The following is a 24,113-nucleotide window of genomic DNA, read 5'->3' on the forward strand; positions in this document are numbered from 1 at the left end:
ATGTCATAAAGAAACTAAACATTTAAAAAGTATCAATTAAAAAAACGGAATATACGGTCCCAGAAACAAAAAAATGGCCTGACTCTTGAAGCTTCTTACAGAGCATGATTCACGCCATGATTTAACAACGCAATTTTGAACCCAGTAGGTATTATTTGAATACAGGTAGCATTAGAGCAGATATGGGCATCGTGCCTCACTTGAGAATTCGTGCCTCACTGACCTTCACAGAGCTTATCGCTCTGAGTGTCATCATTTTCACAGTCCCCGGTCCTCCCTCACGTAGCTCCTAGGCGTGGGCAGGTTTTATATCAGTTTCATAACCAATATCAGTGGTGGAATAATGGCATTATCAATCAAAGCAGTGTGTACGAGTTAGAACACGATTATTTCATGAGAAATGAGAGGAAGAGGTTTTTTTTTTTTTTTTGCTGTTTTGAAGGGGAGAACATACGATGTATGTTATGCTCGAAAATCCTATTAGGCATTAATAAATTTAATATACAACGACATTACTCCTTATGTCATAAAGAACATGCTGAATTAGAAAGTAAAACAAATTAAATGTTATTTTTCGTACTATTCCGAAGAAAATGTATGATCTTAACATTTGCATAGTATACTAAATACGACATTGTACCTTAAACACGCTGCATTAAAAGGTTCGAGGAATTAAATGTTGTTTGTACGTATTATTTCCAAAATAAATTTATAAAAAAATATCAAATGTGCATAGAAAACGAAATATGATTTTCTGAAATTATTTTAGGTCGGGAACGTGCAAATCTATTAAGTAATCTTGAGAAACGCCAGAATATTCAAGAAAAACGTATACAACGTGATGGAATATTATTGGCTAGTTACGCAATTTCTCGCCTGTGATTTAAATCAATTCAATGATGGAGAAATAGTAAAGAGGTTTATGATTAAAGCTGCCGAATTAATTTGCCAAATTGAATAAACGTTTTCGAGTCTCTCACGTTAACCAAGCGCTTTCATAATAATTCGCCACTGACCGCCTTAGCGATTACGATAAGGTGACGCAGGTCACAGCAGTTTATATTTCCCATCCTACTCTGCAGTTTCCTCTCCTATAGTCACGTCGCTGTTATTTCCGGCGTGGCTCCGCCTCTTTGCTTACATCCTAGTAAGAGTAGGTTCTATAAAGAGTAGGTACATATAATCGTTCGCCATTTTAGTTCTTTCATTGCCAGTTGCGGTTAGCAGACGACGCTATTTTCCGCACCGTTAAACATTATCACGTCGTAGCACCTATGATAATCGCATTGTAAATTTTAGGTTTCATAGATAAATATCTAAGGAAAGCATAGAAAAAATTCGAAATCAAAATGTTTTTTGGGACGGGAGAAAAAAATTACTAACTTCGAAGTGTCATGTTCAAAATAGACACTGGCACCTTCAAAAGTTTTTCTATTTTTAACTTTAGATGGGAGTCAAAGCGAGAGAAATGTTTAGAAAGAATTACTTTTAAAAGTGATTCTTATTCGAAATCTGTACCGTACTAGTTTCCCAGTTACTGGGAGTAACATATGCGCGGACCTCAGTTTGCAGAGTAACAACTTAGGTCTGTTAGAACTGTGGATTCTCATAGAAAGGCCGGCCCTTTTCGGCGGGGCAAGTGGGGCGGTCACCCCAGGCCCCGCGCTTTGTGTCACTCGCTGCCGGAAAAAAATTCAATCTGTCGATTACGTTCTTGTTATAATATTTAATGTGAGAAACTTTAAAATAAATAGTTAAGTGAATGCTGAGATAGCTTTTGTATACCTAACGAAATCAATTGTTGACTATAATGTTAATGTATGTGGATCAAATGTTGTACTGTTTGTTGAATGTTTAATTACCAGACTATCCAGCTGCAATGCTCTAAGTCGATTGTTACCCTTGATTCTATTATTATTATTATTATTATTATTATTATTATTATTATTATTATTATTATTATTTTAAACAAATACACCTAAAAGAGCGCGGAATTAAAATTTGTACTGTTGTAAATTCTCGTCAGCTTGCTGCAAACGGCAAGGAAAGAACGAAAATGGCGGACGATTATACCCAGTATCTATAGAGCCTTAGGAAGTCCATAACGAAATCAACAGCGAATTACAAGACGCACATGTTTAAATGTAGCCGACTTGCAACGTGATTGGCTGCCGGAAATAAGAGCGACGGGACTATATTAAACAAATTATTTCAAATCGAGTGCCTCACGTAACCGAAAATTGTGCCCATATATGCATTAGAGGAAGGTATTTCACAATTAATGCAAAAAAAAAAACACACACAAAATTGAAGTGAAAATAAGAGCAAATTAATGACTAAGAAGAGTCATTATTTAAACAAACACGATACAGTACGACAATCCATCGCAAGCACTCCGATAGCTCTGTGCCACCGTGCTTACTCGCAGACTGCCAAGTTCAGAGCTCGGATACTGCTGAGGGAAGAGTGTTTTTAATTAATTACGCAGGTTAATTGCGTTTACTGGGGGATCATCGTGCTAACCACACGATACCTCCATTCTGGTTGAACGATCGTCCACCTCTGCTTAGGCATGTGAACGTGAGGCCAGCAGCCTGGTCGGACTGGGCCCTTCAGGGCTGTAGCGCCATGGATTTATTTTACTTTTAATTTTGTTTACCATTATTCTATTTTACTTCACGATTTATAAATATTCATCTACTATTAAGAACAAGAACAGATCAATTTTCATCACATTTTTACAAATGCCTTTCGGGTTATGACAAAAATCGATGTAAAATGAATTTCATTAACTGCCAAAGCGACCTCGTGTGTGCCACTATAGTCCCGTCGCTCTAATTTCCGGCAGCCAATCGCGTTGTAGGTCGGCTACATTTAAACGTGTGCGTCTTGTGATTCGCTGAGGAAGACGTTATTCATTTCTTAAAGCTCGATAAATACTTAATATAATCGCCCGCCATTTTGGCTCTTTCGTTGGCGTTCGCAGAAAGCACACGAAGACGTTATTTGCCGCTCAATTATTTGCTGAATTACAGTGCGTTTGATTTATTATCATAGGAGCTACGACATGATAATGTTTAACGGTGTGGTAAATAGATTCCTCGTATGGTAGCTCGGCAACGAAAGAACAAAAATGGCGAACGATACTACCTAACCTAGACTTTATAGAGCCTTGACTTCCTAAGACGTAAGCAAAGAGGAGGAGTCACGCCGGGAATAACAGCGTCGCGACTATACCAATGACGCCAACTTAGTGACTTTGTCGCTAAGTTTGTTTTTGAGGTCGAATAGCGACAAAAAATCGTATTTGCGTTATGTTGCTATTCTAGACATTATTCAGAGATAAATCTAGAGATTTTTGTCTAAAGGTGGAAATAAACTGCATTGAATTTTCCTTCTGCATTACAGTGGTTTCTGCAGTTGAAATATGCTCATTGACGCAACAATGGACAAATAAATTTAACGGAGCAACAACTGTTGGCAACACTTATTGTCGCGTTGGTGTTTCTTGGTTAGTTGCAGTCATAGGCAGAGTTAAGGTAAGCGTTCACTACATCGTATCGCACTCCTCGTACGAATCGCACGCAACAGATATTTTAAGTGCAGTGCGTTCACTGTAACGGGTCCACCTCATCGCCTCATCGGATTCCCCTATTAGCTGTTTAAAACATGACGTCTTACGACATTGACATTGCTGAAACAGAGGAGTTGAGGTTAGGTCTATTAATTATGACTGTTAGCGAATAAGAATTTGTAATTGCTTCATGCGTCTTAATTGAATAGCAAGAAACAAAAGAAATATTGGTTACATAATATATATGTAAGAAACGACTTGATTACTGTAATGGGAACGCCTCAAATTATATAATTCTTCGCAATTTTCTACAAGCGAAATAAGTTTTCCGTCTGCCATTTTGGCGCGACACTGAACATGGCACAACATAATAGTAACAGTTGAGCAATTAAATTGATTTATTAAAGAAGGCCATGATCGCACGCATCGGAAAAGTTTCTCATCCGAGAAACGTGGACGGATTTGCCGAGAGGCGATGCGTGCGATACGATGTAGTGAACGCGGTGACATAACAATTACAGCAAAGATTGTCTTTTTGCGATTCGTCCGATGAATGCGATACGATGTAGTGGACGCATAACTTTATATAAGATTCGGTTCACGGATTCCGCTAGATGTAGCTGCGGTCAGTGGGGCGACCTAAATCATGTTTTGCTTGGATGTGAACGTATCTCTCTGCAAATACAGAGATTCCTATCGGAAGTGTTTCCTATACAGGGGCAAGATCCCTGTTCGATTTCAAATTTAATTGCTTCCTCAAATTTGCTCATATTGAAAGCACTTATTCGACACATTCGCAGATGTAAAATGAAGTTATAAGAGTTGTACCATTAATAATTTGTGTTATCGGAATCAGCAAGATAAATACTATAGGTTAACAAGGACGTTGACCTCGCGTCGTGAGGGGCGATAGGACGTCCGAAAATAAGTGACAACAACAACAACATGGGGAGGCATGGCTCCCACATTTGTCTGAACTCTTTTTCTATTAACGTTAGAAGATATTGAATTCAAAAAATCGTTTTTGCTTTTGTTTATGATTAAGTTTCTGTGCTTAAATTGATGAATCTTCAGATCATGTGTCTGGACTATAATATTTATTTTAAATTTCTGAAAATATAAGAATTTCTAAACCTCATTTGAGGAATGAAAGCACTGTAATGCTTCTTTTGTAACAGCCTGTACTCATGTGTTAGAAGTCTGCAGGTGTTCAGGCCACCACTTATAGAAATATGAATAACGTACTGCACAACAATGCAGAAAAAAAGAAAAGTGATCCCAGTATAATGTGTAAACTTAAACACGAGATTAAATAAAATAATTAGAGTTTACATTTCATATGATATCTTCAGGAAGGTAAGCTTCATATAAGAAAGTTTCTGTTGGCACTGTTACGTAGTTTTATTGATGCATGCATGTGTTTCTGTACGAGAGAGGGGAAAAAAGAGGGAGATTGTTTTAAGTTATGCCTTATTATAATTTGTAGTAGACCTACAGTTCAAGCCCTATACAACTCGGTCCGAAACATCGCGGATATGGATGTAACATTGTAAGAAACATGCCCTTGAAAATACGTTTATGAAATGATCATATTCCGATATACTGTACCACGGCCAAGCTATAACGGGGGGAGGAGGTAAATGATGTCCCCCATAACCCGTTATATGGGGATTCTATGGTTTTGCTTTGCACCCCTCCCCAAGGAAACTGTTCTCTCCTCGCCTATGGTTGCAGTGTTGCCACTTTTGGTACAATTGTACGGATCTGGTACAATTTTAAGTGATCTGTACTCTGGTATGTACATACAACTACTTTTTTGGTACAATTTTTAATTATTTGATACAATCTGTACTTTCTTCTACTTTTTAGTATGAAAACAGATATTATTATAACTGACTTTAATCAAGTTGAAAACAGTAATTATTATGATTACTACCAAGTTGGTAGTATTGTACCAACGTTCTGATTATTATCGGCAGCCGACAATCTGATTTGCAGCTCACTTTATGGTCAACACATTAACAGAGAATATAAATAATTAGAAACTGGTAGGCTATTGAAGTTTTATTTTCTTTCATTCACCTCTTGACCCATTTGGCCATTGTTGGCATACATTACTCCGATAACTGTCACTGCTACAAAAAGCAGGACTGGATTGATTATTATGATGCAAATGTAAAAAATGACCACAACAATGCATTTTCTCTTTATAATTAAAGGGTAATTGTGTCATTTTTTTTTCTTTTTTAAACATAGCAAGTTATAAAATTTTCAAAATGAACACGTTTCGTAACCATATTTACTTGTCTATCAGAATGCGTACTGAATATTCATGTTACATTGTAAATATCTCCATTGAAGATTAGACGTAGAACAAATATTCAGAACTTTAAACTAAGATACGTAGTGTTGTAAGCATGTTTGAAATTGAAAGAGATGTCTTTATTAGCACGTTTTGTAATTTTTTTACAACCGCCCAATTATTAGCAGCTGTCTCAATGTAACGCATTATTATATATGTCATTTAATGGGTTCAGAACCGTAGTAGGCCAAGCGCCATTTACTAAAACCGTAGAAAACAAGGATTAAAATGAAGTTATTACCATAATTCAATGAAAACATATGGCAAGTAATATAAAGTATACACAAGTAAATGATATGTCAATCTTCATTAAACTATGGCATTCACTTAACTTTAATCCTTGCTTTCTCCGTTTTTAATAAATGGCGCTCCCCCCAATATGGCTCTGAACCCTTCATTTGTAATTGTGTATTGTATTAAATTTTTCACTATAGCTAGTTACTTTTTTTTTGCTGCAATTCGCAATATGGTATTTGTCGCAATATATAGGCCTAAACACTATTTATGACTTTGTTATTCTAGTGTCCTAAATATTTTACCAACTTTGGCAACGTTGGTATGATTACCAATCTATTCCAATAATTGTGTATTGTTCAGCAATAGTTTTCATCAATATTACAAGATTAAAATAAAGTTTTTGAGTTTTTTTAATGTTTCTGATTTTATTTTTTAAAATGAAACATATTTGCAGATACATATTATATTCCTTATTTTCGCAGTCTTTCTTGTCTATGTAATATGGTCATGATCTTCTTTATGTATTTGTAATTTGTACAGATGTCTTCACGAGAAAATTTTGCTGATACAAATTTTGTACATTATAGAAAAAATCTGTACAATCTGGTACATTTTATTTACGGCCAGTGGCAACACTGGTTAGTTGATTCTTGAAAAGACTGAGTCGGGTGCCTTGCCCAACGAGCACAGAATACATAGAGTAGACACTAGCATCTTAATACCATTGGACGGAGTGAAGCCGGTTTGATGGACCTGACGCCATGTTGTTGCTACCAAAAAATTGCAAAATAGCTATTACGTTATAGAAGATCTTATGATAATAGGAATTCCATATGTCGCTAATTTCCTGGAGGACTCACACTTTCTTGTTTGTTTCGTAATACAGAATCGCTAGGCACATATTTTTAGCAAAAATTGCAAAACTGTCATCGATAAATCACATATAGGCTATACATATTTAAATTGACAGCTCTTCAAATTGCAGTATGGTATTAATAGGTACTCTGGAAGGTTAAACAAACAATAATGAAAAAAAAGGAAGATAACACTTTGACCTTATTTTGGTACTAGTTCAATGAAAATGCTAGCCTATAACTAATTACTTTTATAGGTTGATCCATTTGCTTCGATTTAATAATGCAGCTTGCTTCTTAACACAAATTATCATTCTCTTCCTTTTGCCAGTATTTCGTACAGATGTCCCGATTTTGTTTAGAGAAAAAGTGGAATGCCCTTAACCATATAATATTTGATAGCCTCTTCGTTTATAGTATATAATTAGATTATAACGGCGAACAAAAGTGAAGTTTTATTACCAAGTGGGTCAAGATTACGACCGAGTTAATGAAGCTACTAAGTCTGCAAAGCATAAGTCTGATTTCGTGATTATAAAAATTAATTACAACAATATTAATACACTATTTCTTTTTCTTCATCAAACGAATACGTGCATTCGGTTGAAGAGAAACCTCGGTACACCCATTTTCTATAGCACGCGACACAAACTTCCAACATGGGTTGTTAGGTTAGCTTCGCTCGTAAATGCTAAGTCTGCAAAGCATGTCTGATTTCGTGATTATAAAAATTAATTACAATAACATTAATACACTATTTCTTTTACTTCATCAAACGAATACGTGCATTCGGTTCAAGAGAAACCTAGGTACACCCATTTTCTATAGCACGCGACACAAACTTCCAACTTGGGTTGTTAGGTTAGCTTCGCTCGTAAATGCTAAGTCTGCAAAGCGTAAGTCTGATTCAGTGATTATAAAAATTAATTACAATAATATCAATACACTAATCCTTTCTCTTAATCAAACTAATACGTGAACAATACGAATCTAACCGACTAACCTAGGCTAAATCATTCATTATCTACCGGTAATAAGTACATTTCACACATGCATATTTACCTGTGAAAAGTTATTCCAGAATTTTTTTTTTTGAAAACCTGTTTGTGCAGCCATACGCAGCACATGTAGGCATATTGAAATTAGTTCATCTATTAATTAAAACAACGATGCAACATCACAATCAACTGCCATGTGCTAACCGGGAGCCCAATGTTTTTGTAGTATAATAATGGCGACTGTCCACAAAATCGGCTTCACCTTCAAGCTGTTCATGTCTACTCTATGCATTCTGTGCTCGTTGGCCTTGCCTCTGTCGCTCTGTGTCTCGTCTGTTGTTTTTTGTATAATAGTGCCCTAATCATATATGTAACAGATAGTCTAGGTCATCGCTATGTTAAAATCGTTTGCACTTTGAAGAGAACAACCGCCAGGATCGCCACCCGTCTGCCGTAAGCGAACATGAGATGGCAGTACAGTCGCTAATGCAATTAAAATGGGAATTATGACGTGACTCCTTATGTAACAACTAGATGGCAGCGTAGTAAACCTGACAAAAGTTGTTAACGTCAAAGCCGACCTATCTGGGGTATATATGACCTAGGGTAGTGCGAAAGGTTTAGAGAAATTTAGGTTGTGTATTTTTGTGTTTGATGGAGTACGGTATTGCGTGAATTAGGCGTTTCAGAATCGTAAGCGTGTAAAGAATTTTGTGCTAGCATTGCAGTGAAAATGGGAAAATTATAATATACACAAAAATTTCGTTCTGAATGGCTTAAGAACCAACGCTTTGAAAAAATGGCAAACTCGTGTAGAAGGGGACGATTCTAGATGTTACTCTAAATTTTGTAAAGTCCAGTTACCTGCAAAATTGTGTGACTTGGAAAAACAGAAATAATAATAACTTAATACGCCTAAAAAAAACTTCAGAACTCTTTAACTCACCATTACAATACCATTAAATCCTGTCAATAATGAAACAAAACTTGCTGAAGCGAAAGCTGAACTTTTCATCGCTGAACATTTTTCATTTAAAATAACAGATCACCTTTGCGAGTTATGTGAATTCTGTTTTGTTGACAGTAAAGCCACCAAAAATTTTAAACTTCACAGAACGAAATGCAGTGCTATTGTTTGTAATGTCCTAGCACCACACTTTGAAATGCAATTAAAAGTAGACATCGGTGATATTGGATATAGATTTTTTTCACGTTCAGCAATTTATTGATAAATTATCGAAACAAATCTGTTCCTGCCTTTTCATAATTAGCGTAAAATTCAAATAATAATGCACAAGTATTGTTTAAGTGCAGCTGTGATTACAATTAGACACGGAGACATTAATGTAGATGTTAGGAAGTCGGAGGTTGTGGAAAAGTGCATGTTATTCACTTAAAAAAGATTTTGGTGTTCTGGTTTCTTGTAGAAGTTTGCATTGTATTGGCCAAGACGCTTGGTAAATAGATTTTTACTAGAATTTGCACTGTTATAAAACTTCTTCGCTTGTTCACGTAATAAGTCTTTCAGAAATGCCATGTCCAAATCAAAGTGTATCTGTGCATTAGTTGTGTACCAGTCTGAAGTATGTATTACTCGGAGCACTTTATTTTGAACAATTTGAAGAGGTTGTAACACTGTTTTTGGAATATAACACCAAGCTGAGGCAATGTAAGTTAGGATCGGTAAAATCAGCATTTTGTAGAGCATAACTTTTCTTCTTAGACTGAGAACAGGAGATTTGAACAGAGGATAAAGATGAGATATTCTAAGAGATTTCTTAGTTGTTACAGATTTTATGTGCTTGTGCCATAAAAACTTGTTATCAAGAGTAATTCCAAGATATTTTACATGGTCACTATATTGAATTTCTTGATTACATATTTTTATTTTATCACGAGGTCTTTTTAAACACTTGGGCAAAATTATTGACTGACATTTTTTTGGATTTAAAGAAATACGCCATTCTTTAAGCAATTCCTCTAATAGAAGTACGTGGTTTTGAACCTCAGAGACAGCATATTGAGGACTGAATTTAACACTATATATAACTGTGTCATCAGCATACAGAAGTGTTTTTGTTTTGAGAGTAGTCGGATAATATTATAAAATTAGGGCATTTCGGTGTAGGCACCCAGTATATTAAAGGTTATAATATATTCCTATATATCTATGAATCAACGTAAAATTATCTGGGTTAGGTACTATATGAATCACGTTGTATATTTTGTTTTTGCTGGTACACTTAAGAAAAATGCACAATTTCAATTTCCGGAAAATAAATTCGTACCGTACTTAAAAAAATTTAAACCTCACGATATGCAATCTAAAATATTTTTGAGTGAGAAAGAGAGACTAATTTTCAAACCAGCATATGGAATACTAGTATGAAATTTTACATACCTAATTTCAAATGAGATCTAAAGGTAAGCGTTCACTACATCGTATCGCACTCCTCGTACGAATCGCACGCAACGGATATTTTAAGTTCAGTGCGTTCACTGTAACGGCTCCACCTCATCGGATTCCATATCAGCTGTTTAAAACATGACGTCGTACGATACTGACATTGCTGAAAACAGAAGAGTTTGAGGTTAGGTCTATTAATTATGAGTGTTAGCGAATAAGAATTTGTAATTGTTTCATGCGTCTTAATTGAAGAGGAAGAAACGAGAGAGATATTGGTTACATAATATATATGTAAGAAACGACTTGAATGGGAATGCCTCAAATTATATAATTCTTCGCAATTTTCTACAAGCGAAATAAACTTTTCATCTGCCATTTTGGCGCGACACTGAACATGGCACAATATAATAGTAACTGTCGAGCAATTAAAATTGATTTATTAAAGAAGGCCATGATCGCACGCATCGGAAAAGTTGCTCATCCGAGGAACGTGGACGGATTTACCGAGAGCCGATGCGTGCGGTACGATGTAGTGAACGCGGTTACATAACAATTACAGCAAAGATAATCTTTTTCTGATCCGTGCGATTCGTCCGATGAGTGCGATACGATGTAGTGAACGCTTACCTTTACATGACAAAACTGTATGGCTACAGTAACTTTTTTAAAGCTTTTTTCAGTTTGTTATTCAAAGACGCTGTAGCAGCTACCAGGTAATTTAGCGTCTATGGAATTGCTGATAACGAAATGGCATTTGGCGAGATGAGGCCGAGGAATCGAATTCACGCCCGAGAACAACCTCGGATCGGCGCCTAAGCCACACCGGTGGGTACAGCAACTCAAAGAAACGCGTCACGACAGACAAGAGAAGCTGTTATTTTGTGACAGCCCGTCCCCAAATAGTTACAAGGTGCATTCGTGTTCTGTCTTGGCTTACCGATGGCATCGAGGAGGCGTGGGATCTGGTCCAACTGATGAAGTTGAGGAACTGACACCGGAAGTACCAGGCAGCTCTCCGCTATCTGGTAATATAGAAGTTGGCGCTGATCCTTGCGGCTGCAATCCTGTCGCCGATTTTGGCGGTTTGCGCCGTCGAGGTTGATACTGCCAACAACAGACATGTTTGTACTGCATTTTATCGTATAAAATAAGCTATTAATATTTGTATTCCCTTGTACTTTTCGTAATGTTTTTATTTTACTAAGTTCTTCCTTTGTTGTTCAAAATAGTATTCTCTCAATAATGCTTCAATTTCATATTTTTTCCAATGCTTTGGCCTACAAACTGTTAAGGGAACACATTGGTGAAATAATACTGAAAAATGCAGAAAATCCACTCATTTATTTTTATGTTCGTAATTATACTCGTATTTGGGACTTCTTTAAATGATCTAGCCATATAATAAAATGTGGTGAAATATACGGTGCGTGAGTGAGTTGAGAGAAATTTTTGTTTGTTTGTTTGTTTTTTTTTTTTCAATGCTGTTTTTTCGACTTTAAAATTTTAGGCAGTTTATTGAACTAAAAAATCTCCTTGGACAACAGTTATTGTCAGATTGGTCTGAAACTTCTCACAGAGGTCCATTAAATGCTGATGAATAAAATTTAATTAGCATTTGTATGAAATATTAACATTAAGTTCCTTCGGGACTTATTCATATTGCACTTAGATTAAAATATGCTGTAATGATAAATTCATGAAATTTGAATATTTATTATGACTCTGTATTTAGACTAAGCTCAAAAAGCTAATTAATTTTCATTCCTATGACTATTTTCAAGCTTTTGAGCAAATATGAATTTAAAATTTTGAAAATTTTGACGCAAGAATCTTTTTTAGTGACGTCAATATAAAATATATTTAAAAAATCTAATTTGAAAACTATTAGCCATAATGGCACCTAATTTTGTAAAGATAATATTATTGTAGGCCTGTTTACATAGTTTAAATTTAACAAATTTTGGATTAAAATTGTGGAAGTTTCAAAAATCATAATTATATTTTCCCTAAACATAAAATAGAATATATATATATATATATATATATATATATATATATATATATATATATATATATATATATATATAATGTAGATAGGTCTATATTGTTATGAAATTAATGTAATCTCAGAGATACAAGGAGACAAATCAATTTAGTGTAGTGCCACTTTCGAAAGATTTGAATACAGGGTGGAAGGGAACCCATTACATTAATTCACAAAGGTAAGAGATGACGTCAATGCAAACAACTTTTGTCAAATTTCTCCGCAGTGGAGGTGAGTAACTGGAATCATCCATTCCGCAAGACTTGCGAGAGGAGAATGAAAACAAAAACGTCTAGTCAGATATGTTTCAATCATATTACTGTAGATCAAAACATAAAGTACTGAATCAACTAATTATACAAATTGTTTGGTTTTAACATTCTTTATTACGCTATAACCACTTAACTCTAAATTTAATACCATGAAACTTATTTAACATTCACAGTATCTGTTGAATTTTTTTTTATTTTTACGTACAAAATAGTAAATAATGTGCATTCTTATAAATCAAAACTATTTGCATTAATGATTCCTTTACATTTGATATAAACTCAAATAACATTATTACGAATACACATTCTGTAACTCAATCTTAATTTAAGGGGTTAGGTACAGCTTACAGCAGTAACATTTTGGAAATATTCAACATTTTTTCCTCTATTACTGTATCTTGTACAATAATGAAAATTAGCATGTGTAAAACACTGTTCTTCTGCTATATGAAAAAAAAATATATTTTTACGATTCAAGAGAAATTATTTACATTTTTTTTTTCAAAATTCAGTTTACTGTGCAGTAATGAGCGTTTCCCACATAACTAAAAAACTATCCAATATTCTGTGATGAAATTTTTTGTGTATATTTATGCATGTCACATCTACAATGATGCAAGATCACTTCTCTACTTTTCATAGATTGATAAAAAATAAATTCATTTGAAAATGGTCAAATATCATTATTTTCTTCTAACACAAAAATAAAAAAAAAATATTTATTACGGAATGTAGTTGAAAGAGCATGACATTGTAAACATGAGTTTCAGCAATAAAATAAAAGAGAGAGAATATGAAAAAGTTAACAAGTTTATGAGTTATGAGGGAAATGCTTCATCACTGCACAGTAAACTGCCACATTTTGAATAAAAAAAAAATTAATCGTATAAGATGCTGAATATTTCCAAACATTTTACTGCTGTAAGCTGCACCTAGCTTCTTAAGTCATTATCTCTGGAGAAATTAAAAATTAATTAATTTAGTAAATACATTAAGTTTACAATAATGTTAAGTCATTTGTTAAGTGTTACGAATGCACAGTAATTTGATCGAAACGTATCCGATGAAACGTTTTTGTTTACATTCTCCTCTCGCAATTCTTGCGAAGTGGATGATTACTCACCCCCACTGCGGAGAATTGACCTCAACCAACATTACAACACGTTACATTTCGTATTCTCAAAACTATTGGATGTATCAAAAGACTTATTTGACAAAACTTGTTCGCATTGACTTGATATATTACTTCTGTTAATTAATGTAACAGGTTCCCTTCCACTCTGTATACAGTAATTCATTATCATATTAGAAAGAAGTGAACTGTGTGGCATCACGCACCTTGTAGTCAGGGTGATCCTTCTTGTGGGCACTACGCAGTCTTTCCGCCTCTTCTATGAATGGCTGCTTCTCCTCCTCGCTCAGTATTCTGTAAAATAATCGTTATTTGAAACAGCAACAGATACCAGGACGATCCTAAGGTAAAGACGTACATTAAATTGAGGAGCAAAGGAGGAAGAAAGGTGAAGTTTCAAAGTTTTCTTGATCTCGACAACAAAAGAAGGTGCTGTGAACTTGAACACGTTCCTTTTACCTCGGAGAAGACAGAAGACTCAAGGGCCTATTTTATAAAAGTTACAAAACTACACGTAACAAGTTAACAAATAGTGTAAGGAAGAAAGAGATTTAAAGAAAAATTAATCGTCCGACCTTAATTAAGATGACCACGAGGATTCGAAAATTAATAGCAATAATATATTTACTTATTATTTCATTTTTTATTTAATCTGGCGGAGTTAAGGCTCTCAGGCCTTCTCTACTTCACACCGAAATACAAATAGACATACAAAATAGGGTTACCAAACGTCCTAGTTTTCCCGGACATGTCCTGGTTTTTTGTGTGTCCGGGGACGTCGGGGGAGAGATTTTCCAAATTGCCGGGGTACCTATTAAAATTGCATTTATAAAACGCATTCACATCCGAGAATCGTTATAATCTTAACTAAGATAAAATTGTGCTTTTTCACGGATGGAAAAGTTGGTGTCACTGAATGATCGAAATGTTTACAACGATCTCTGGTATCTCGCGAATTTAAAATATCGAAACGAACGAATGATGATTTCTGGAGTTTCGCTGCGTGACGTTCCTTTGTTTTGTAAATGACGCAGCATGCGTAAGGAGGTATTTATTATTATTTTTTATAATTACAAATTTAATTTCGGCACAATGGAATATATACGAATTAGGCCTACTAACTAAACTGTAAATTTTATTTGTATCTAGATTTAAAGATGTCGAAGCGGAAATGTAGCTTCATTAATGAACTGAAAAGTAAATACCCCCGTTTCATTTTCGGCCTGGAGGACAGAACAGGGAAGTTAATTGCATTGTTTATATTATAACTATTATTACACGTGAACAATATGTTAGTAATATTAAACAGTTTTATTATGCAATATGACAATTTTTATTATTTCATCTTGGTGTCCTAGTTTTCAGTCTCGGATGTCCTCGGCCTCAGATAAAACAAATGCAGAGAGAAGGAATAATTAAGAAATATAAATAAAATTTCAAATGCAAATACAAAAAGCACAAATGTAAAGATGCAAAACGAGGGGAATAAAATAATACAAATAGAAAGCTAAGATCACAATGAGAACAAAAAGTATTGATACAATATATTGACTGCCTAATATAAGTCATTAGCAGACATCGAGATTTTGGACCCGATAGAATAAGTTTACTACGTCCGTACTATAGGCAGCTTTTTCATTGTGTTGGAGTCGGCAGAAGAAGAGACATGCGTACATGAAACCAAGTTCAGTCCAGTCTGCTGGTACTGTACAGTGACGTTCCAAAAAAAGGCAACTAATTTATCAAACATTAAAATAAAATGATTGTTAGAGGAGAAAAATTCTATAGGACCAAAAAATTAATCTTTACTTAGATTAAAATAAAAAACCCATCATGCGAAATTTTCAAAATTAATTAATATGCATTTCCTTTCGGCTTCTGTCATAAGCACAAGTGCAATACTTACTCAACATACATAATAATTCTACACAGCATACACAACTTATGAAGTACAATACATGGTACTGTTACTATGTAGCCTACTGCAACACACATTCTGAAGGTCTCAAAACTAAACTTTCTTCGGTAGTCGGCAAGACAAAGTTTATATTGGGAGAAGCTCCGCTCTACATCACATGATGTAATGGATTTATTTTAGTAGGTTATTTTACGACGCTTTATCAACATCTTACGTGATTTAGCGTGTGAATGAGATGAAGATGATAATGCCAGTGAAATGAGTCCAGGGTCCAGCACCGAAAGTTATCCAGCATTTGTTCATATGGGTTGAGGGGGAAAAGCCCGGAAAAAACCTCAACCAGGTAACTTGCCCCGACCGGGAATCGAACCCGGGCCACCTGGTTTCGCGGCCAGACGCGGTAACCGTTACTCCACAGGTGCGGATGATTTAATGAATGCAAAACGAAAAAACACTAAGTCATTGAAATCTATCTTCGCTACCCCAGCAGTGTCCGTAGACTTCGCATACATTCTTAGACTAATCACATAGATAACCACATGTACAGATCAAAACTAGACTACTAGCTATCTTCTGTCCTCTCTTCTGATAAAGTGAACTAGGTGTACGGGACTGTTGTTATTGTCAGAACAGTACCTCCTCTCCCTGCCTTATGAGTATGAGTAAATAAAGCACATGGGACGACGGGTAGGTCGCTACCATCACTGCCCCCACCCACTACAGTCCAGCTATCCAACTTGAAATCGCACTGTTTTCATCTATCGGGTCTAAAGTCTCTAAGCCTGGTCATTAGTTTTTTGTCAACTATTCGAAGACAGATTTGAACCTCACAAATGACATCAATAAGGCTTCACTCATTATCAATGAATGAATGAATCACTCAATCATATTTATTTGTCAGAATTACAATTACCTAATTATGGACAATAGTCAATAGAATCACAATCAGATTAAAATGTTAAAATTCAAAGTCTATATGACTGTCAAAATATTCATTAATAAGATAAAAAGGATTGCCTATAAGCCATTTTTTAAAACAACATTGAACCTAGTAAGTAGGGCTGCTTACGTCAAGTTGTGGGGGAAATTCACCCCATTCCACCCGCCGCAGTTATACTCGGTACCATCACTAGCTTTAACTGCTTCTTTTCATAGCTTTACTAATAAGCCAACTGTCTGGGCATTCTTGGGCAATCTGTTAAACATATCTAAAGAAATAACATTGAACCATTTCTTGGTCTTTGTCAACCTGATCGTAAGGTTTCACAATATAATGATTATTCCTAGTACGAGTAAAATACTTGTGAGAAGCATGACAATTTAAATTAATCTTAGTACGGACTAAACAGTCATAAATAATAAATATATTGAGTACAGTAAGAATATTAGCATTACGAAATAAAGGTAAATAGGCAAGTAGGCTAGGAGATAATGGAGTAAGATTGCCAGTTCCTTTCCCATCCATTGCACACATCTCCGATTAGCTACATATTACACTAATTAGACTTCAGATGCTTACAAACAGTTGTTCTTCCTCTGACACATATCGTCAAGTGAAATGTACTGCCTGATATTAGATGTACATATCAGCCAGAACCTTAGTCAGAGAAAAAGTTATTAGTGATTAAAGAAAATGATTAAGCATCTAGAAATAATTAATTGACTGTACAAATATCAAGAGAAACAAAACAGTAGTAAGTTAGTACACTAAGTTCATTTCATTGCACTCTACGCAGAAAGAAAATCTGTAATAAGTTTGTTTATTTCAATACGTTTGGATCCACACCTGTGGAGTAACGGTTAGCGCGTCTGGCCGCGATATCAGTGACCCGGGTTAAATTCCCGGTCGGGGCAAGTTACCTGGTTGAGGTTTTTTCCGGGGTTTTCTCTCAACCCAATATGAGCAAATGCTGGTACTTTCGGTGCTGGACCCCGGACTCATTTCACCGGCATTATCACCTTCATCTCTTTCAGACGCTAAATAGCCTAAGATGTTGATAAAGCGCCGTAAAATAACCTACTAAAAATACGGTAGGCCTACTGGTATTACTCGACCGAGGCGAGTGGAATCGCAGGCGTAATGTGAACTATCGCGATGCGGTATTACGAACGCAGAAGCAGTAGCGCCACGGCTCCGGGCTGCAGGACTCCACTGGCCTTGGTCGAGTAATAAATTCCGACAATATATGATGTCACTGGTATTCCACAAGCGCGATAGCGAGATTGTGTATGATGATGAATTCGATGATGTCTTATGTGTTGGTATGGCTAATATAAGGCTAATTTCCGTGCGTGTGTAGAAATTGTGATAATATGATAACAGGTAGTTGAACGGAATGCAAGGTAGTGAAGCGGAAAACAAGGTAATATAATGAATTAAAGATTAATATCGCTGTAAAAATAAAATGTGATAATTAAGCACCACTAAAATCAATTATAAAATAAAATTTTAAAAGATAACTTTAAAATTAAATTGATAAATAAAAGATTTTAGTTAAAATTAGCATAATTATCTCATATCCTTAATTAAGACTTCTGATTGGTATAAATGAAACTGTATATTCTGCAGGAACAAGTTCTTGTAATTTCTGTTTCATAAAAATTCACCGTACACTTGTACAACTAGAGACGTATTACAACTCCCGTGGCGTCTTTTGACAAGTGAGCAGCTGTTATCAATAGTTTACAAAGCGCGAACTAACGTGGCCGCAAAGTGACACGAAATTTATATTGCTCTTCTACTTTGTGATGTCTCAAGAAACGATGCACAAAATCTGGCTGATTTTCAATAGGTGCATCTGTCCTAATTAATGTTCCATTCAAGCAAGCACACTCTCTTCGCATTCCGTGTAAATCAGCGGTGACCAAACTGTGTATCGTGATTACATCGTATAATCAAAGACATTCATACTGGTAAGGGGAGTTTCCTGTACATTGCTCTCTGTCTCGCTCACGTACTGATGGTAAGTAGTGTCGGTACCATGTCGCTCTACAAATCCTCTGTCTCTACCAGCAGGAACAGAAGGTTTCGTACAGAATGGGAAGAGGAATTTATTCGCTGTTCTGTTGGAGAAAATGTAATATGTTGCTTTGCTCAACGGTTCAATTAATAGTAGTATATACAAGCGACATTACAGGGCATTACGCTGAATACACAGACATAATAGGTATTATTATTATTATTATTATTATTATTATTATTATTATTATTATTATTATTATTATTATTATTTATCAGCAAGTGTTACCATAATTCTTATATACGTGCCTGAATATATACATCTTCCCTTGAAAAATAAAATAATTACTACGCTATATCTCTATTTTAATTTTTTTAAATCTTTTGATAACTATTATCAGTTATTTACTAGTTATTGATTTAATAATAATAATAATAATAATAATAATAATAATAATAATAGTAGTAGTAGTAATACTAATAACAATACTGATAACATTATCAAGTAATAATAAAATTAATAATAATAATAATGTATTTTTATTTATTTATTTACTAATATTTGTTGTGCTGTACAACAGCCTAGGGCCAATAACAGTTCAACACAAGATAAAAGTTAGCACAAGATTTACAAGATAATAATAATAATAACAATAATAATAATAATAATAATAATCGTCGCTTAAGAACCAATACCGCGTAAGTGACAAAATGTAAATTTTATAGGAGAAGGAAAAAACCGAATAAAAACCATAAAAATAACGCAATAGTCTTGAAAAGTGGTGTATGCCTATGAAATAGCATAACTAAGTGAAAATGAATGATCATGACCGTAGACATTTGGCCATGTCACTTACGCGGTATTGGAACTCTGCCGTTGACTATATTTTGTTAGTTACGCGGTATTGCGAGACAACTTCAGCAGCTTCAGGACACATGCTGACAAGCGTTTTCTTTGCGTGAAAACTGCCTTCTGGAAATATTATTCGTGCTCTTGTATATGTCAATGTGTTATCTGAATTGTTGTCCTACCATCTGATTTGAGGTCAAGGTCGGTAGGTTGTAGCTTGAATCAGCACTAGATTACGTTCCAGACAATGATTGCTGCATTCTTAGTCAATCAAATGCTGAAACTATGGGAAAGGAAAAAGAAGACACAGTTCAATGTTTATTGTTATAATAATAATAATAATAATAATAATAATAATAATAATAATAATAATAATAATCTGATACCAGGTACTTTATTTTCACACTACGTATTTGAATAGATAAGTAGAATTGTTACTAAAACGTTGCTGACAAATACAATTTTATAATAAAATAATGAATAATAATATTATTATTAAGTATTATTATTATTATTATTATTATTATTATTATTATTATTGACAATGGACTTGACTGACTTGCGAATAATGAAAAGAAAATTATAAAAAAATATAATAATGATGATAATTTTTCAGGCACAATATTCGTTAAACACAATAAAGAAATAATTATGGGCCTATGCTGAAATCACAAAAAGTAACCCTTGAGTAACCCTAGTGTGGAATAGGCCTACTATCATAAAAACTATGGCACAATCGGTTCTATATACAATAATGTGACGGTAATTTAGGCAGGCTACTAATGCTCTTTTTTTTTTCTGTGCTTTTGTACGAGAACATGACTTTTTTTTTACTGAAGGGACGCCATCAGTACTATTAGCTAACCAATATAGCACAGTTCATTCTTTAATTCCCAATGTACACAGAAACATCTTTTTCCAAACCTGAATTTTTTTCTCATCAACTTTTAGGTTGTAGACAATTCTTCTCGATTCAGAATTTGTACTGCCAGATCTTTTCGTAGGAGTGAAATCCACAAGATTTGGTACGTAAACGGTCCTCTGTTCCCAAGTCATAGTTTTCCAGAATGCCTGAAAGATGTGTCTTCTCTCGTTAGAAATTAAATTACAGCCCATTACTTTCGAATTTTGCCACATTTTATAACTACACTCTGGCCCCAAATTTCTTGCATCTCTTTCCGTATCATGTGTCACTTTGCCATCTTTCGATCTCTTGTAGTTAAGATAAGCTTCCTCTTCCATTCTAAGTTTTCTATTTTTCATTTTCTTCCACTTACCCTTTTGTGGCTTTGAACTTCTTTTTCTCTTGTTTTGTCAAATTTCCATGAAACGCTTGTAGATTTTTCTCTTTACCTTTTTCTAACGAATGTAAAGATGTAGCACTCACGAATTCTTCGGGGTCGTTACATCTGAAGACGCATCCGAAATTTGATGTAGATCCTTCATTGACGGGGTATTGTCTTCAGTTTCTATCCTATCCTATTTCTAGCGGTATTATTTTAATAGTGTTGCTTTAAATCATACCAGACTGCATAATATGATCATAACCTTACCGGTAACGCTGGACGGACAATGCCTGATCTGCAGCAGCCCATTTTCAGAAGGACGGTTTTCTTTTGCATTTGAATTATCAGCAGTACACCTACGAATAAGATGAGATTACTAGTGTTTATAAATGTGATATAAATGGATTAAATGGAAGGAACCGAGCTCAGCAAATTATTTTAGCGGCCCATTCATGATTATTTATATTAAGTACTTAAATTAAGTTTGCTGTTATGATTCCGTAACTGAAGAAAAATGAACGTTTAATAACTGTGATACTTCTTATTTCATACCTTCGTTAATGTTCACAGAAGTTTCTCCCGTGTTGAATGCAGAACATCGCACAGATAGGATTTCGTTCTCGCTAAACTGACTGTCATCTGATTCATTATCCATTTCTTCTCTTGTATCTGTAGGCCTATATAATAATAAAATATTAAATGTACTATATTTCAGTGAATGAACTTGCAGTAAGATTCTGCGGGAATTCAGCTCAACTAACATTCAATTGACATTAGTGAAATAAGTCTATTTTATTTACCTTTTAAATAATTGAAACTGAACACTTCTTTAATCTTCTCAGGATATCACACACTGTTGACACAATTTTACAAGGCAGTAACGAGAACCAGCTTCCGTACTGAGGGCGCAGACATAATATCTGTTGTCAGATACACGGTATTTCCTACAGACTTCTCGTGACTTCAGATACGCGGTATTGTACCCCCTCCTTCGCACGCAGGCCATTCATTCAATCAAATTCCAGCGCTTGTCAATGGATGTAGATGACAGTGGAGGTACCATCTGTGCAAAAAAACAGTTTTGACCAAAAATGTCAGTTACGCGGTATTGTTTCTTAAGCGACGTAATAATAATAATAATAATAATAATAATAATAATAATAATAATAATAATAATAATAATAATAATAATATAGAGAAACTGATTGAATATTACGTGCTACTGTAGTAATGAAACGAACTATTAAACTCCAAGAACTGAAATCAGCCTTAAATCACCGTCATGAAGAGAAAGAGGACATAAATAAATATAAAGAAGCCAGCTATCTAGTGGCTAACGAAACAGCTCGTTCTCTTAAGCCTTCCAACGGAGGAGAGTTTTATAAAAGTGTAATGATCAAGGTGGCTGAAATAATTTGTCCAGTGAAAGTTGTTAATTAATTTTGAAAAACTGCGCATTTCTCGACTAAATATTCAAAAGAGAATTCAGGAGATTTCTGATTGTGTTCATGAGGCATATTTAAAATTAAAAAAAAAAAACAAGAAAATGTGTATATATTTTTTTATTGGCTCTTGATTGGCTCAGTGACATTACTGATACATTTTTTATACATACAAATGAATACTTTTACGCAGCATTCAATGAACTTTTGTTGGCAGTTGTTTAAATTGTCTTGATGATTGGCGACTGGATTTGCCTAAACTTGTTTGAAACTCCGCCGGAATTTTTTCCTCTTTGTCTTCATTTAATTTTATTTATTGTATTCCGTACATCTTACATTAGCGTTGAAGTTTTGAAATATGGAAAAAGTCAAGAGTTAAACAATTACTTGGCGAGTTGAAGCAAGGCATTTTACATATGTGTTTCCCCAGATTATTTCAGAATACTTCAGGTCGCTAGGAACTTTTCAAACTTGTCTTAATTGGTCTTGGTAGAGGTACCTACATCTTCTATGTACACTTGTCGGTAATTTATTTGCGCCAAAATAATTGATTTTGTTTGCACATACCAGACAACAGGGGCTCGCTGTTGCGGGGCCACCATTCTTATTTACCTGTCACATAAACAAGTACCATAATTTAGTGATGTCTTGGCCAACTAAATTTTGTTTCTTTTAGTAGTAATTAAAGTCATAATTGCTTACACTTTTCCTCATTGATTGATTGAAATGTGGAAGGTGTGAACGGAACACGGAGTTTTCTACTCTGCTCTAAATATTTATTAACATCACAATAACATTATCCTATTTAACTCAGTCATGTGGCTGAAAACGCGCTAGTTTGTACGTATTATCACATCATATTATAATATATTTAAAATTAATATCAATTGATTACTTACACATCTGGTTTTCTCTGCGGAGTTTATGAAATGAGAATAAATTGTATGAAATTTTATAGTCTTAAAATCGGGGGACGCCGATTCCCTCCCAAAAATGAGATTCCAATTCCCTCCCCAAAAAGAGTACAACCCTATTCCCTCCCAATTGTTTGTTGTTTGAATTCAGTGTTGTCAGATTCCCTCCATGCCTTAACCAGAAACACAACTCTCCGTCACACTTTACACAGACTTCTGTCTGTCAAAGATATAACTAAAATAACCAATCCATACCCTTAGTCTGTTTAATCTTTTTACATAAAAACATTGGGAAGAGCTTTGTAGAACATGGCATTGCAGTATTCCGAAAGATTGATCTGTCTGTTATCTAATTGTTCAATTTTATTCTTTAAATAGTTCATTTTTTATTTATAAGTCTTTGTAGTTGTAGGCCTACCTATAAATAATACATTTATTCCTCAATACAAGATCCATTGTTTAATCATTTTGTCAATATAAATATTAAATTTATTCCTCAATACACGGACCATTGCTTAACCACTCTGTCAATATAAATATTAAATTTATTCCTCAATACAGGGATCATTCTTTAACCACTCTTTCAGTATAAATATTAAATTTATTCCTTAATACAGGGATCATTCTTTACCCACTCAGTCAATATAAATATTAAATTTATTCCTCAATACAGGGATCATTCTTTAACCACTCTGTCAATATAAATATTAAATTTATTCCTGAATACAGGGACCATTCTTTAACCACTCTGTTAGTATAAATATTAAACTTATTCCTCAATACAGGGATCATTCTTTAACCACTCTGTCCGTATAAGTATTAAATTTATTCCTCAATACAGGGATCATTCTTTAACCACTCTGT

At 34.6% G+C, this 24,113-nt stretch overlaps 1 protein-coding gene across 2 annotated transcripts in view; it reads right to left on the reverse strand.

Annotated features, from left to right (window-relative positions):
* Positions 1-24,113, reverse strand: part of LOC138713683 (transcription factor SOX-10-like) — a 251,456-nt gene that overhangs the window by 25,116 nt on the left and 202,227 nt on the right. For both annotated transcript variants that reach the window (XM_069845966.1, XM_069845964.1), the window contains exons 4-5: positions 14,087-14,174; positions 11,370-11,536 (exon numbers count right to left, since the gene is read on the reverse strand). In XM_069845966.1, coding sequence (XP_069702067.1) covers positions 11,370-11,536; positions 14,087-14,174 — 255 coding nt within the window. The remainder of the gene's footprint in view (positions 1-11,369; positions 11,537-14,086; positions 14,175-24,113) is intronic.

The sequence above is a fragment of the Periplaneta americana genome, chromosome 14 (genome assembly GCF_040183065.1).
Source record: "Periplaneta americana isolate PAMFEO1 chromosome 14, P.americana_PAMFEO1_priV1, whole genome shotgun sequence".
NCBI lineage: Eukaryota > Metazoa > Arthropoda > Insecta > Blattodea > Blattidae > Periplaneta > Periplaneta americana.